This window comes from Varanus komodoensis, unplaced genomic scaffold (assembly GCF_004798865.1).
Source record: "Varanus komodoensis strain SLA01 unplaced genomic scaffold, ASM479886v1 scaffold20_1, whole genome shotgun sequence".
Lineage (NCBI taxonomy): Eukaryota > Metazoa > Chordata > Lepidosauria > Squamata > Varanidae > Varanus > Varanus komodoensis.
The window spans coordinates 15,647,417-15,664,888 of record NW_025335587.1 but is presented as its reverse complement, the minus strand read 5'-3'; the positions used below and the strand labels follow the sequence as shown (position 1 = coordinate 15,664,888).

At 45.1% G+C, this 17,472-nt stretch overlaps 1 protein-coding gene across 2 annotated transcripts in view; it reads left to right on the top strand.

Annotated features, from left to right (window-relative positions):
* The first annotated feature begins 4,710 nt into the window (after window positions 1-4,710).
* Window positions 4,711-17,472, top strand: part of NLK (nemo like kinase) — a 95,598-nt gene continuing 82,836 nt past the window's right edge. The window contains exon 1 of one of the 2 annotated variants that reach the window (XM_044430223.1): window positions 4,711-7,177. In XM_044430223.1, coding sequence (XP_044286158.1) covers window positions 6,726-7,177 — 452 coding nt within the window. In that variant the 5' untranslated portion in view covers window positions 4,711-6,725. The remainder of the gene's footprint in view (window positions 7,178-17,472) is intronic. The other variant, XM_044430224.1, reaches the window with a different exon arrangement.

The following is a 17,472-nucleotide window of genomic DNA, read 5'->3' as shown; positions in this document are numbered from 1 at the left end:
TTTAAAAAGGGATTGGACAGTCTGTACTCCTATGAACCCGCCTGTGGCTATAGAATTACTGGCTGTGTGCTTCTTCCTTTACCAGCGATTGATGAGGAGCTTGAGCAGGCAAAGGTCTTGCACCCATCCTGCTTGAGTGATCTTGCAAGCAACTGGCTGCCACCGTGTGTATAGCATGCTGGACTAGATGGGCCTTTGGTGTGATCCAGCTTGGCCTTTCTATGTTTCTACAGTGTTGTCCTCCATTCCAGTTTATCCTCACAACAACCCTGTGAGGTAGGTTAGTTGAGAGGCTGTGACTGCCCCAAATTATCTAGTGAGCCGGAATGCATACATCTATGTAAAAAACCATGGGCACCCCATTTAAAAACAAAAACATCCTTTTAAAAGGAACCGGAGTTTTGATAGTGGTCTCACTATTTTCCACTTTATCAAATGCCTGCAGGATGTTGCAATGAAGAGGTGCATTTTGATGGTGGACACATCCCAGGACATTGCTATTTGCTATTTCTGATGGAGGTAAGTGTGCCCTTGTACACTTGCACAAGTCCAACTATTTTTTTTTAAGCACCAAGCATCTGCACAAATTTCTTGCACTGAAAGGAGGGAGGAAAGGGGTGCTTGCACATTGGAATGGTCTGTCACTATTTGCCAACTAGGAGATAGCAAAAGTCTCACGTGGGGAAGCTGCAGTGAATGCAAAAGCGCTTGCTGCCAGCACCCTGGGATGGCCCGGCAAACGCAGCAAAAGCTTGCTGAATGGCTTCCTACTTGCTTCCCACAACCCGTGATGAGTGCTAGTGCCTTGGCTTGCTTGGTGCAACAACCCATCGTGGTTCTGACTACCCGTAGAACATACCATGGGCGGTTGGGGTAGTTTGTTGCTTGTGAACAAGCCACCCTGTGGAGGTGAGTTGGTTCACACACATGACCACCTGCTGTGCCTTGTCAGCCGTGATGGGTTCTCATGTCTTGCAAACCCAGCAAATCTCCGCACCTCTTCCCCTGAAATGCAGCCCTTCCGCTTCAGTAGAATTTGGAGCACAATCAAAGGAACATGGAGATACACTGAGCATTTCTCCTGCTCAGGATCTGCAGCAAAGGGTGTATTGGAAGGAAGAACCTTTTGTCATCCTGTCTTTGCCACTGACTTACTCCTTGGCCTTTACCAGGAAAGTAGAGGCCCCTTTTGCTCAACTGTCAAACAGATAAAGATTTTTATGACTAGGAGGGCCTGTTGGATTGTTTGGAGGCGGATGGAGAAAAGTGCAAGTGAAAAGAGGGCCATTATCTGCAGTGAATGGAATTCTGTCTTGCAAGTGCTTTAGGGTCTCTTTCATATGGTTAGGGCTGGTTTGAAACTGAAACTAGCTCAACTGAATTAAGTGGCTGTTTTGTTGCTTTTATCTATGCTGTCCAGCTGGGTTGTAACAAGAGTTCAAGACATCCACTCTGCTCCCCACCTTCTTAAAAAAAAACCTCTTTTGAGCAAGTATGTTTTCACAGAATCCTGTTTGTGAAAGTTCTCCCCAGATCATTTCCTACTTTCAGAATTGGCAACAAAGGTTACAGGTTCATCAATGTCAGTATCGTCTTGCAAATATAAAAGACCAAGAAGATATATTACAGAGAACAAAGAGGCAGAGAGAGACCAGACAAAAAATATTAAATGTCTAATAGCACCATATTATTATTAATAATTACATGTCTATACCACCTATAGCCAAAGGTCTCTGGGTGGTTCACAATATTTAAGTCACTCATCCAGATTTCAAGCAAGCCTGACTCTTCAGAGCTTCCAAGATGAAGCAGGAGCAGGGCATACAGAAGCATCTTATGCATGCTTGAGCAGAAGTAACAGGGCTCACTTCCAGCCAGGTTTGCAGCTGAAGACTGCGTAATTGTTATATGCTGTTCAGTAATCTCAACACCATTCAAAATGACCTGTCCTTGAGAGCCCTGCTCAGCTCTTCTAAGTTCATGGCCGTGGCTTCCTTGAATGGAGTCAGTCTACTGTATATTCGGTCCTCCTGTTCTTCTGCTTTCTCCTTTTCTCAGCATGATTGTCTTCTCCAGGGTGTCTTGACTTCTCATGACATGCCCCAATTAAGACAGCCTCAATCTGGTCATTTTTGCTTCTAGGGGAAGCTCTAGCTTGATTGGATCTAAGAACTACATCGTTGGCTTTCTGTCAGTGCAAAGCTCTCCTCTCATGCCAAATCTGAAATGCATTCATTTACTTCTGGTCAGCTTTCTTTACTGTCCGGCTTTCACAGCCAGACATGGTGATTGGGAACCCAACGGTGTGGATGACCTTGTTGGTCTGTGTCCTGGTATGCGTATGCCAAAATACACTACAGGGGAAGTTTTCTTTTAACGGATTTACTTTCGAGAGTAACCGACTACCAAGGAATCATTCCAGATGGCACACCTGAGCAGTCCCCAGTTGGCCCTTTTATACATTCATTATTAGAGGGTTACACGTAGTACAGGTAACACTTTCCAATAGGTTACAGAAGTTAAAAGTTGCAATGGCGTGATCTTTTCCACTTGCATAGCAGAGAAGATGCTTCAAAGGAGTGGGGAGGAGGGGGCACTGTTACAAAGAAGAGGAGGAGGATGGGGTGGGCTGGTGTGAATTGCCCTTTGTTTGAGCTGCTGATATCTGTCAAGTGCCAACTAGCTTTCTCTAGAATGGTGCCTGGTTGGTGTCAGCTACATTTCAAGGATGCTCACATGCTGATTTCTAGAAAAAGTGTTTTTCTCAGGCCTGGTTATGTGCCAATGAAGGCATGACTTAACCAATGACAGTTGTGTGTATTGATCTGTGCATCGAGGTTGGCCTGAGTCTCTGGTGAAACACCCTTCACTGCTGCCCTTCCAAGTCTTAAGGCTTCTAATTTCTTGACTGTAACCGCCATTGGACTGGATGGTGCGGTTTCTAGTTGACGTTAGAGGCAAAGCTTGTTTCCTTAACATTCAGCTGCGGTCTTGCTTTTGCACTCGTCCGCTTTGCCATTCATCCCTAGTTATCAGGAATACAATAGCGAGGATAATCTTGTCTCCAGTGAAATGTCCATATACTTGATCCCCCTTTTTTGGTTCCTTAAATCCATCTGGTTGATGAGGCTTATTTCTGAGGGGAACCCAGATGGGGTTCAGTGTGTCAGCTACCTGTTTGAAGGAATGGACGCAGATAAAATAAACCAGTGGCAGGGGAACTGATGTGACCACATTGCATTGGAAGGGACCGGATACCCAGGTATGAAATAGTAAGTTTATTTTGAACTAGTCTCCATTGCGATTGTTTTCCACATGGCGATTTATTCGTCTCCCTCAGAAATGCCTCGAAGTCTCGCGCCCGCCTCGAGCGCCGCCGAGGCCACGCCCACTTCCAACCGACGGCGGGCGCGCGAGCAGCCCTGCCGTTGACCCCCAAACCCGCTTTCCCACCCAGGCTGCCATGTCCTCGCTTCACCCCGCCTTCCTTCACGGCCATTGGCTGCCTTGGATGCTCATCAGAACGTAGGCCCACCCCTCAATTAGCACGACGATCCCTGCGGAAGAATGGTTTCCTGAGGAAACCCTTTGGCTTCAGCAATTCCCTTCCTATTGGACGACGCGGCCATCTATCTTGACGTAGGGCCCCTAATTGTGCTGTTGTCCCGCCTCATTCAAGTAGCGTAAGCTAAAAAGTCTATAACGATTGGCTAGTTTTAATTCGAAAGGGAGCTACGAAGTGCACTTCGTTTTGTACAGGTGTTTCTTTTCTTGAGCCCGCTTGTGAGCGCTTGTTAGTCTCCCCGGCGAAATTACGCGCTCTGATTGGCTAGAAATCTTTAAATGGAGGCGGTTCCAACCAATCGATCACGCCCCGCCCTTTTCCGCGAACTAAATATCTAGGTAAAGGTTGCGTGAGGTGAGAGAGTCTCGCGGGGTCTCATTGGCAAAAAGGACGCGGCGGGCGGGGCCGGGTAAAAGAGCCGGATTGGCTAGCTGGTTCCCCACCTGCCCCTTTTGATCTTTTCCACAGAGTCAAAGAGGCCGAAGCCAAATCTCGCGTTGTGGGTGGAACCGAGCTCTGGGATTGGCCGGGACAGCTGGTTGAGTCACCGAAGGGACGGCTTCCATTGGTGGGAAGGCTAAGGAGGAGTCGCCGCGGCGGGTAGGCTGTGCGCGCGGCCGCGAAAGGGAAAGAGTTCGGGCGGGGGGGGGGGCGTGCGGGTGTGCTTGTGAGAGGGAGGAAGCGCGGACCGTGCGATGGCGCGCGCGCAGTCGGCGTGCGGGGAGGCGGGGGGGAGAGAAGAGTGAAGCCCAGGCAGGCCGGGAGCGCGCATGCGCGCCGCCGGCCGCTCTTTCGCTCTACGCTCCGCTCTGGGGCTCCCGTGAGAAAAAGGAGGCGGCGGCGGCGGCGGCCGGTCCGGCGGCCTGAGGGGACGGCGGCGGCGGACGCGGAGGCGGCCGGGGCTGCCGGTGGTGGAGGAGGAGTGGGGGGGCCACCTCCGTCTTCGGCGACGTGGAGCGGCGCTGTGGGGCCTGAGTGACCCCCCCACCCGACCTCTCCCCTTCTCCCTCCCGCCCCTCGGGAAGGGCCCGCTGAGGCGCCCCCGCCCCGCATCCCCTCCTCCTCCCCGTCCCGCCTGTGGCTTCGCCGCGGGGGGGCCTGCCTCTGGCGGCGGGGGCAGCGCGCCTTTGCCGCCGCCGCCGACTCCTCTCCCTGCCTCCCTCCCTCCCTACGACCCGAAGCTCGCCTCGCCTCGGCTCGCCTCGCCCCCCGCCAGCGCCGGGTCAGGCTGTCAGGCAAGGCAGGCAGGGGCGCCCACCTCAGAGCCACCCAGGGGCTAGTCGAGGCTCGGGGGCGGCTGACCGGCTGGACCCCTTCGCACCCCTGCCCGCGCCATCCTTCCCGCCGCCTCTGCCGCCTCCCCTCCTCGCCCCCCCCTCCATCGCATCTCTCATTCCTCCCCGTCCCTTTCTTGCTGTGCCCTGCCTCCTTTTTCTCTCATCCCTGCCACCTTGCACCGTCTCGTAGCCTTACCTCCCTTTCACCAGCATCCCCTCGCTCCCCTCGTCACCACGGTCTCTTCTGCTCATTCTCTTCCGTCTAGCCTTTTCCCTATTCTCGATTGTTCAGGGATCTCTTAAACATAAAACAAGAATCTTCTCTCTGCCGCTTGCTTCCTTTCGGCTCTTCAGCACTCGTTGCTGTTCCCCCCCTTTCTCCAGAAAGCCTGCCTTTGCTTCTGCATTCTGTCACTTTGCTACTGGGTGGTTCTTAATCTCAGCCCCTCGTAACCTATTGATTCAAGGACGGGATCCCTGTTTCCCCTGTATTTATTCTTGGTTTGGCTTCTCGATTTATTTATTTTCTATTTATACATGCATCTTTCATTCTTTTAAAGAAAAAAAATAGTTTTCCTTGCCTACGCTTACGCACTTCCTTCATCTTTCTTATGCTCTTTCCATATTTATACTTCCTTTTGCTTCCAAAAGTCCACCTTTTTTTGCTCACATTTATAATGTTTTGTCTTCTTTAAAACTTACTGGGTTTTGGCAACATTTTCCAACTTTTAGTGTTTTTACTTGTCTGTTTATGCATCATGTTTGTATTTCACTGCTCGCATCCTTAAAGAAAGCAAGCTCTTCTCTTTTGTCCTGCGTTGTGTTTGACTTTTCTTTCTCGTTCTTTGCTGCTTAACCCCATTTCTTTTTTTCTTACATTTAAATTTAATTTCTTACACATTTCCTTTTCCCTCTTCTCCATGCTTTCCCCCTTTCTTTCATCATCATTCTTCCTTAGCTGTCTTTTTTGTCTTACCTGATTGCTTCTTTCCCAGGTTCCTTTTTCTTACTGCATTCTTCTATTCACACTTCTGACTCTTATTCTTTCCCACTTAGCACTTTTCCATTCTCGGGTTTTTTCTTCCCCATGCTTAAGTTTTTATTTTGTCTTTTCCGAAAAAGTCTTGCAACTTCGTATTCCATGTCCTTGATAACTTTTATTGCTTGACTTCTCACTCCCTACACATCATTTTTCCAAAATCTCTTCTCCAAGCTTTGTTTTACTCTACCCTCCCTATTTATTTTGGTTATTGCTCATTCCACCCATCCATTCTTTCCTCACTTTTTTCTGTTTTGCATCTCACTTATTAATTTTTGGACACATTCATTTCCCACTTACTTAATGTTCCCTGATTTATTTATTCACTTTCTCTTCCAAAGCAAGTTGCTCATATCCATCCGATTTTAGTAGTAAAGGTGGATGGATATATACACAGACCAGAGTGGAGCGGAATAGTGTTAGAAGGCCTTGGAAGATCTTCTTACATATTTTGAAGAGATAGATGAAAAGGATGTGGGAATGGAAGGGGTGGACTTGTCAGTACTCCTAACATTTTCTAGGGGGGTAACCTCACATCCTTTTTCCGGTGGGGAGGGGGACTGACTTAAACTTTGAGACTGGCACTGACACGGCAACAGAAGGATGGCATTCTAGTACCAGCTACACCAGCCATCTTGGGGGGGGAGGGGAATTATTGCATGCTCACACATAGACACACACAGAAGCCTCCATTTCTTTTTTGACTTGATGAAGACGTAAAGGCCTGTTCAGCTCCATGTTTTTGAAGGTGGGCAACCTGCTTGTGAAAGTATAGCAGACTTCATTTTTGTGGCCAAATGACAGATTGAACCGATTGCTAGCCAGCGGGCGGGCATCATCTTGAATGTCTCTTTGTAGTGCCACAGCCAGTGCAAAAATGATGGCGGCTTACAATGGCGGTACATCTGCAGCAGCAGCAGGCCACCACCACCACCACCACCACCTCCCCCACCTCCCTCCTCCTCATCTCCACCACCACCACCACCCTCAGCACCACTTGCACCCAGGCTCTGCAGCTGCGGTACATCCCGTGCAGCAGCATGCTTCTTCGGCCGCGGCGGCTGCTGCTGCAGCAGCAGCAGCTGCGGCCATGTTGAACCCAGGGCAGCAGCAGCCGTATTTCCCATCACCGGCACCAGGTCAGGCCCCTGGACCAGCGGCAGCAGCCCCTGCTCAGGTACAAGCCGCAGCAGCGGCTGCCGTCAAAGCGCACCACCATCAGCACTCGCACCACCCACAACAACTGGATATTGAACCAGACAGGCCTATTGGATATGGAGCCTTTGGTGTGGTCTGGTGAGTATAAGGCGCATGCTGTGCTGGCGGGGCTCAGGTCGCACTGTGTTCTTCCATTTGGGCTGGAAGACCTTTCAACAGGTTCCTTTGCACATCTGCAGCAAGCAAGATGCATGGCGTTTTGCAGAGGGCTCTGTGTTTGGAATCTGGGGTGATCTGTGGACTGCAGTTAGCATGCGTTTTCAGTGGCACGGAATCAGCAATACCCTTAGCGTGGCAGGTATGAAAAAGCGGGGACTTCTTTTGAAGAATGCTTATACAGTAATGTCCCTGGTGCACTTGGAAACATGGCCCCTTCCCTGAGTAAATCTCAGTTTGAATTGATATGCTAGTGAATTTGGGTTTCTTGTTTGGCTCCTTGTTTTCTTTCTTTGGAGGCTGTGCACACACGTCTCCAAATGTGTTTGCCCGAGTTGATGGCTGAAAGCTTCATAAAGAATGAAAGCCAGTTATCCAACGGAAGTTGGCTTGCCCAAGTCTTCCTAAGTTGCTTCAACTTAACAGTGTAATCCTATGCATTTCTCCTCAGAAGTCTTACCGAATTCAGAGACTTATTCCTGAGTGTGTATAGGATTGCATCTTAAATTGGTCGGATTATGTCTGATGTCATTACCTTGAGACAAATGCAACATGCTGCAGTCTGTGTCGTCTCTTTAGAGGTCAGCAAACCTGGCTTTACATCACTATGTCATTTCCTTGACAATAGAATTTCACTCGTGTGTGTCATAATTGCAAATGAAAAAAGTTGAGGTGGGGCTGTCGTGGTTGTTTCGAGTTGGAAGTACTTTCTTTTGGTCTCTGGCCTTGACAGGGGAATAGAGTCTGCATTTCCCCTGCAGTAGTGAATAATGTATTTCTTAAAACACTAATCTCAGTACTTTGTGCCTCAAATTGGTTTTTCCGTGCTTCAGTTCGGCATGTTCTTGTCACAAAAGAGTGGCAGAACTCCATGAGCTGTGCGTAAGGATCCTGTGTTTTAAGGACTCCCTGGTTTACCTTATTTAAATATGACTAGATGCTTTAAAAGTGGTCGTCTGTGCTTTCCGTCCCTTGTTTTCTCCTCCGGTTTTAAAGCGGAATATTAACAACCCCCCTCTAGACTTCTATCAAACATGTTTGCAGTTTGACTTTTATAGCCTAAACACACATTAAATTGTTTTCCTGCATTGACACGTGAAGCCAAATGCGCAAGATCAGTGTGGCCCCTTGAACACAGGAGTCACAAAGTGGGTAAGCCTTTCAAGAAATTGATCCAACAGAAAGCTATCCCTTACTGCTTTGTATTCTCTGGTACTTCCAGGTTAACTAGTCTTGATTCAGCAAAATTTCTCTTTTGTCCTTTAAGGACTGCTTTGTTTGCTTCAGCTGTCACGCTGCAGTTTTCGCTGTGCTGAACTAAAACTATTGCATGTATTATATGCTATGATTCACTGGATTAATATGTGCTGTAATCGAGTGCTTTGGAGTAGAGTGCTTTTGACAGCTAAGGCACAGTTGGGCTTGGATTGGTAATTGACAGTATCATGCAAATGTGTTGCTTAAACAGGTTTCGGCATAAAAGCATGATTTAATCTTGGAAGAGCTAAGAGCCTAGTTGTACCCTTTATTTTGTAATTTGTGAATCCTTCCCAGGCAAAGATGATTAATTTTGTCAAATACAAACCAAGGACAGCCATACTGTTGTATGAGAATCCCCCATCCACCCCATTCCCAATTTCTTTACTAGAAAATACCAGAAAAGAGTGAGCAGGATTTCCAAAACACTTTAAACTAGATGATTCAAAAAGCAGGGGGTGGGGGGGAATTAAAGTGCAAAGAGTAGGCCCAATATTGTTCTCACGAAATCTCCATTCTTAGAATGGAGTTGGTAGACTGGATGAACTAGTTGCTGGTAGTTGTTGCCAGCATCAGGTTACATTTTATCAAGTTTATTTTCCATGTTTTGTACCACTTAGGCAATTAAAGTTAGAGTTTAAAGTTTGCACCTGCCTATCTTTTTCCTGTGCTGTAGTTTTACAGGGTATTTAATGCATGCTGTCAGTGAGAACCTTGTTATATGGCTTAGATTTTGGCTTTCTAGATCCATACTTCTAGTGGCATCTATTCGTTGTGAAAGACAACTGTATTATGTTAATGCTTTGGTCGTATGGAAATGGTAGGATGGCTACCAAGAGATGTGTTCAGAATGGTGGCAGCAGAAAGTAAAGTGATTTCCTGAAGTCACAACTGAGCGTTGTTTCTTATGAGATGGATAAATGGAGCATGTTTATTCAAGGACTGAATGTTTAATGTGACTTCATATTCCAGGCTAGTATGCTTAGGGATACAGTCATGGCTTAACATTCAACCAGCACTTGGAAAATATTTAAAACAGTGTGGATTCTTCAGCTCCATTTAAATTCCAAGTTTAACCTAGTAATACTTAGTTTCTCAATATTGCTTGTACTGGAAAATATTTTTTTTCCTAGGCCCGGTAGGTTACTAAGGTGGAAGACTGTGTGTGTCGGGCTTTATTACATCAGATGGGCGCACATTCTGAAATACAACAGTTCCACGCACAGAAAAGTAGCCTACTGAGAGCAAGGTGGGCTAGAACCCTTCCTCATAACTGAAATCACAGTAGCCCTTACCTGGAGTCGGAACTGCGAAAGGCCAGGCGCACATTTGTCACCTCAGTGAGAACTGAGCCGGGTAATCAGACTCGGTTCGGAGCAGCTGTTGTGGCTCTAATAAAGATGCAACTTTGAAGTAATACGTAGGGGATTGAAAGCTCATAAAACATATCTGAGTTACATTTTGCAATGTAGCAAATTTTTCTTAAAATAAATGTAGACAGAGCAAGTAAAATATTCATTTTCACCTGATTAAGCAAGTTTGCAAATTCACAAGTTACCTGTTATCTCAGCTGAACAGAGGAACACGCACTGGCAATGCCTCCTTTATGAAGGAGTGTGTGGGTCCTGGAAAGTAGAATAAGTATAGTTGAAATAAGGTATAAGTGAAGGTTAAATTAGGTTTGTCTGAGCTCTGGGTGTGCAGCTGCAGATGTGAACTGGAGAGTTCTGTGAATTTGGTGTGTGCAAGGAAGTATACAATTTTCTCATGTTTGGTGTTGGATGCCCCTTCCCCTGCCTCCCAGTGTGGCCCACCCGTATGGAATGTTTGCCTCTCTTAATAAAAAGAGTAGGGAAGGGTTGAGTAGATTGCAAAGCTTGCTTGATAAATTGACATTTAGACACGCAGTGAATGTTCTAGCCCAGATAAAAGGGTGTCACTCAATGCAGATGCCTATTCCCTTGAAGTCTGCTTTTTTATTATGCCAAATGCTTATTGTACTATTAAGGAGGCTCAGAACCCTCATTCTCTGATGCAGGCGATACCCCACTTTCTCCCCTTCTGCTTCCTCTTGCGAGAAGTAAAGAATTGAAAAAAAATTAAACCAGGGACTTGAGGACAGCTTTTCCCACCTCCTCTCATGCTTGGACAGAAAAAAAAAAAGTGAGATAATATTTATGATGAGGAACAGTGAGGACTTTATGACAATGCTGAATGCTTCTCTGGAGGTTTCCTGGCTAGGAAAGTTTTCTGAGAAGCCTTTTAAATTGTAGGCAAACAGCTGATGTTTGTAGGAACTTTAGATGTAGGCTGGCCTCTATATTTCCTGTTTGTTTATATTGTTCATAATCCGCTAAGCATTTTGTCTTGGTGGACTTTCACAGACAGTCTTCTATTGCTAGTCAATTGTTCACGCATTCCAGTAGTTCTTTTGCTCCTTCTGCTTTGCTTTTCAGGATAAATTGGCAATCATTGGCAAATATCCTTTTTTTGCCATGTGATTTTTGAGGTGGAGGTAGTAAATCAGTTGCATAGGCAGAAAGATATGCTAGCAGAATAATTGTAGTGGAATCACTTTCATAGAAACTAGCAGTATGCAATCAGGTATAGTATTCATCTTCCAGTCTCTGATTTATAGAAGCTTGGTGCAAAAAAAGAATTTTCTTAATTGGCTGGGAACAAAGCAAAAATGCATGATTCCCAAATGCACTAATTTACAGAAGGATCCTTAAGAATTCCTTAGAGGAGAAATAACTTTCATTATGCTCTCCTCTGGTTTGATGAAGAACTAGTGTTCTTAGGGAGTTTGCACTAGTGGTTGGAGATGAGCTGTCCTCTCTTGAATGTGAAACAGGTTATAAGCATTGGACAGCAGACCGTGAATTTATCCCAGGGCAGGCATCCTTGCCCCTTCTTCCACATGACAGACCCTCTAAGCCATGGGTCCTCAAACTACAGCCCGGGGGCTGGATCCGGCCTGCCATGGCCATTTGGACCCACCCCACACGTGCACCCGCCCACCTCGCCCTGTGAGCGGGGAGGCAGCGGTTTGCTCACTTGGAGAAAACGATGTCCAAGTGAACAAGCCGCTGCATTGTGCACTCGCCTCCCCTCGCCTCCCTGCACCGCCCATGCACCCACTAACATGCACTTTGTTGGAAGATATCTCCAGACTTCAGACTTGGATGCTCTACGGAGGAAAATAAAAAACACCGGGGCCCAGATAGTCTTCTCCTCAGTCCTTCCAGTATGTGGAAGAGGAACTGTTAGAAAAAGAAAAATCCTTCAAGTGAATGACTGGCTACGATGGTGGTGCCGTAAAGAGAGATTTGGATTCTGAGACCACAAGCTAAGCTCCCTGGAAAATGGAGTACTGGCAAATGATGGGGTGCACCTCACAAAGAACGGGAAGCAGGTGTTTGGCCACCGCATGAAAAATTTCATCAGAAGAGCTTTAAACTAAAACCTACAGGGGAGGGAGATGTGCAGCATGGCATACCATCCAGGGCAATCTTGATAAAGTTGAACACCGGGCGGAAAGCAACAGAATGAGATTCAATAAGGACAAGTGCCTAGTCCTCCACCTAGGAAAAGGAAACCAAAGGCATCGATACAAGATGGGAAATACATGGCTTAACAGAACTGAACAAGAAAAAAAATCTTGGGAGTAATTGTGGACAATAGGCTAAACATGAGCCAACAATGTGATGCAGCTGCCAAAAGGGCAAATGGTATTTTGGGATGCATTAGCAGAAGTATTACTTCCAAATCACGAGAAGTAGTAGTTCCTCTACTCCACACTAGTCAGACCTCACCTGGAACACTGTCCAATTCTGGGCACCAAGTTTTAAGAAAGATGCAGGTAAATTAGAAAGGGTCCAGAGGAGGGCGACAAAAATGATCTGGGGTTTGGAAACACTGCCCTATGAGGAGAGATTGAGGGAACTGGGCACGTTGAGCCTTGAGAAGAGAAGACTGAGGGGGAACACGAGACCCCTTTTTAAGAACCTAAGAGGCTGTCACAAAGAGAAAGGTCAAGATCTCTTCTTGCTGATAGCAGAGTGTAGGGCACAGAATAATCAATTCAAGTTGCAGCAACCCAGATTCAGGCTGGACATCAGGAGAAGCTTCCTCATGGTCAGAGCAATACGGCAGTGGAACCAACTGCCTAGCGAGGTGGTGGGCTCTCCACCCTGGAGACATTCAAAAAGCAACTGGACAACCATCTGAGTGGGATGCTGTGACTTGGTGTCCTGCAACAGCAGGGGGTTGGACTAGATGGCCTTCATGGCCCCTTCCAACTCTACTATTCTATGATTCTATGAGCTTTCAGAATGCCCAAGAGGAAAAATGTAGTGGGAGACCGCCACTGCTGCCCCCCACCCCTGTATTTGTAGTCTGAAGCAGCTGCTTCATTCTTTCTAGACTCAGGAATTACTCTGTTTATGAGCCATAAATGTAATAAGTAACCACAATAAATTCTAGATAGTCACCAGATGCAGTTAGTTTAATTTTTCTATCTATAGTTACATTAGTTTTCTTGCTTAATCTCAGACGGTGTGCTTTGGCTGAAGACAAATCACTAAAAGCAGAAATCATAAAAGCTTTGTTGCAATGTAGGAGGAGATATGCCTAGTGGTTCACAGCTTAACTGAACAGCAATTATTTTACATGTATAAAGTAATCTGGGTATCACATATCTGATTCTCTAATCATATTAAGGAGCAAGACAGTAATTGTATATAAAGCCTTGCAGAAAATGTATTTAGAATCTCTGGATTCTCTGAAAGGAACCAGGTTCATATTTAGCAATTCAGGTGGCTCAATGAGAAGAAAAAGCTTTTTAAATCTGTTCTTTTATCAGCTTTCTTTAACTTGGCACTTTTCATATGGTTAGAACTACAGTATTCACCATACTTGACTATTGGCCATGCTAGTGATGGTTGCTGAGAGTTGTTCAAAACATCTGAAGGGCACCAGGTTGGGAAAAGGTGCCCTATATCATGAGGTATTAGACTAGCTTCACAAAATATTCTATACTGCGTTAGATGATATCTAGTATACTATAAAAATGTTGGCATTGCAAGGTTCTCTGAATCTTACATCCGTCTTCCTTAACCTGGGGTCCTCCAGATGCCTTGAGACTTCAACTCCCAGCAACCTGCCACATCTGGAGGGTGCCAGGTTGGAGAAGGCTGTTGTATATTGTGAGAACTCTTTTGCCAGTGTTACATGGGTCCTTAATTCTATTTACTTATTCTTGTAGCTTGAGGTCTAAAAGAGGCATAAATCTTATTGCTGAGTTTCCCAATGGCAGTAAAAACTAGTGTTGAAATCTCATGCTGTTTCAAATATTGGACCCCTGATTTATGTGCTCTAGCTGTTTGAGTCAAAGTAATGTTACTTGCGATAATTCTTTTCAACCTGACCAAAATTTGGAATGGTTTTTGGAATAATCTGTTCTAGTTTTTACTGCAATCCTATGCACATGTGCCAGTGAGTTAAGTATCATAGAAATTAATGAAGTGTAAGTCTCAGACATGCTTTCAAATTGCACTGTAATATTGCTCCTGTTCCTACTGCATTGATTCAATTATTGTCAAGTTCAAAATATTAGTAAAACTTGATTATTTGCTAGTTTTATTAGCTTATTCAAGGCTTCATTATCTATCACGAGTTATATATTAATGGCGTTATAACAACAGCAGAAATTAAAGAGAAAATAACTACAACTAGTACAAACCAAAAGTTTGGAAAAACATCCCTTTGACTATCCTTATTCAGAAGAATATAAGCTTCTAATAATGAAAATATGGCCCTCTTGTAGTCTTGGATCTCTGTGGAATTAGTGAAAATCTAGCCCTCTCTTTTCCACATGGTAAGTAGGCAGATGAGGAATGGGAAACAAGAAACTTGAGTGGGGAAGGGGGCATGTGTGAGTCTACTTCTTCATGAGTTAGTTGGGCAAGGAATCAGTGTCAGGTCACAGTACTTGCTGTTTTGAATATATATTTTATAATTTTGCTGTAGTTGCACTTGTACAATTTTTTTCATGAAAAAGCAATACCAGTATTTTCTAAAAAGAAATATTTTATCTGACAGTCTTACCAAGAACTTTTAGATCTTTCCAAGATGGTACTGAAAGAAGACCAATCTTGCAGCGAGGCGTTCACCAATTCATGTGTTTAGCATAGATGTGGCTTAGCTGGGCACAGGGACTGTTCTTGAAATGTATGCAGACAAGCCCATGGAGTACTACTTCAAAACTAAATGATTGTGTTGAATATCTGTAAGTGGAACATCTCCGTGTTTGTATGATAATATAGTGAGCTTTTGTTGTCTGACACATTTGGTGCCAATGAGCAGTGATTTTCTGATGTCAGCTTGATATCTCTATTGCTTGGAGGGAAACCATGAGCATGCCTGAGGCATACAGTGCTGTATATCAACGAACATGTGACAAAGCTGAGCGTATACCGAACCTAATTAGGAGGGCGATGTTTTTAAAGCATTATTCGTGTCACATTGTTATGAGGCTGTTCTGGTATTCCAAAAGGAATGCCCCATTTAAATTCCTAGGAGGTTGTGACTTTCAGCAGTATCGTGTACAAGGATAGATCAGAAAGTCTATTTGCCATAAATTTGACCTAATTGAAATGAGTTAGCCCATGTGCAAGTTCTTTGTTAATGAAAATTGGAAGCATCTTTTAGTACAGTAATAAAGTGCCCCCTCCCCCAGCTTTGAAGAATAAATCGGATATTTAATGTCTTCAAGCATTTTAATTGAAACAGTTTCCTGGCAGATTTGGGAGGTTTTCATTGTATGCTTTAATGCTAGGAAGAATCGTGTCAGGGCTGGAAACACCACATCTTCTAATGTATTACTATCAGTTGTTTGAAACCCAGTTTTCTAAGCTCCATCTCTGCAGAGTGCATAATTTCTAGAAGCTCTGTCAGCCATATATGTAATATTTTATTGCAGTGATTGACCATGGAGATCTAGAATTTTAAGTTTGCTTTATTTGATCTAAGTCTGTGTCAGTTTTATTTAGAGCCAAATATAATGAGGTGCTTATGCTACTGCCAGTTCTTCTCTTTCCTGCCAGTTTCATTGTGCCAATGGACCCCTTTGCTTATGTTTCGGCACCTTGGTGTTATTTGTTACTGGAAGGAAGCAGGTCAGTGGAGCTCACATAAAGGAGCTCTGCTTACCTGCCTCCTTTCAGTAATGAACATTCCTGCCCATTTTGGGTTTTCCTCCTAGGAAATGTTAAATCTCCCTTGGCAGATGATGGGTCACATTTGCACAATGGGAACTGGTGGGGTGCAAAGGAATGACAGGGAAAGCCCTGGATTTTACCCATACAGATGTAGGGGGGTGTGTGTGTGTGTTTTGCTTCATGGCAGTCTAATGATCATATGCAAACAAACAAATTGAAACCTGCCTCAATTACCGTATTTTTTGCTCTGTAAGACGCACCTGACCATAGGACGCACCTAGTTTTTAGAGGAGGAAAACAAGAAAAAAAATATTCTGAATCAAATGGTTTACTAAACTATTTAATAAACTGTAACAGAATACAGTAATACCGTATTTCAACCTTGTAAAGTGAACAGCAGTCAACAGTGGCCTTAAGAACCATCATCACTGTCGTTAACAAAAGAGAGACTTTAAAGTTCGAGTACTCTTCTAGTTTTCGTTGAACCCATAGAACTCATCATCACTAGAGTCAGAATTTATGAAGCTCTGTTGCTCACAATCACTGACATCACTTTCTTAGTCAGTAGTGGAATTATTGAAGGAATCCACAATCTACACCAGTTATACAAGAGCTGCTGCAGACAATTCAATAACAAATCTAAAAAAGACAGTAATGTCCACGCTGCCCTACTAGTAAATAATAGAAAAAAACTTCTGACAAAAAATGAGATATTGTACGGTAAATCAAACACACAGCGGACTAAGTAGCCTTTGAAGAATAAACTTCATACACGAAGGTAATGCTGTTCAAATACCCACTGATCCTAAAAAAAATGTGTCTGATCAACTAACAGATAACTGATCCATGGAAAGCTTCCTGATAATCACAGGCACATTCCCCATCACTTCCCCATGGGCTTCATTAAAAGACGGGTTGCCATTTGAAAACACACACCGACCTGTGATTAACAGCTCTCACAGGCGCGCCAAGCGCGTGCCGGCCAGGTGGTGCCACATGGTGCAGGCAGCCGGCAGCGTGCCGGCGATGGTCTTCTGGGCGGTGCGACAGCAGCGGCGGCAACGGCAGCGGCAGGTTTTCCCGGGCGGTGGGGGTGAGCAGTCCATCTCTCCGTGCTCTCCATGTGGCCGGCGGGTTAAAGGGCTCCTCCTCCTCTGCACCTCTCCCCCTGAGTGGCACAGCTCTCACTTGCGCCGGGGGGGGGGCGGAGCAGGGTGCGCCGAGCGCGTGCTGGCCAGGTGGTGCCACATGGTGCAGGCGGCCGGCAGTGTCCCGGGCGTCGGGCACACATTCGCTCTATAAGACGCACAGACATTTCCCCTTACTTTTGAGGGGGAAAAATGCGTCTTATAGAGGGAAAAATACGGTAATTGCAAACTGATTTTAATGCCCAGACAAAATGGCTATTTGATTAATTGCAATAACATAGATTGATGAAATTTCCCAAAACTAGCCCCATCTTAATTTTATACACTGCTTCAGGATAATGTTTAGTCATATAGTAAGAAGCCTTTAGACTGCTATAAAACTTCTTGCCAACATATACAGCAATTTACAGTCTTTTTAAAATTAAGAAAAGTAAATGACATCAAAGACTGTCTCTTCTTTCAGTTCTCTCCACTTCACACCCACCCCAAATAGTTTTCTTTTCAGGGGTTATAGACAGGTCTGTTCAGATGAGTCAGTGTTTGGAAAATTTTGTACAGGTCAGTCTCATGACTAACCTGATTGTTTTGTTCT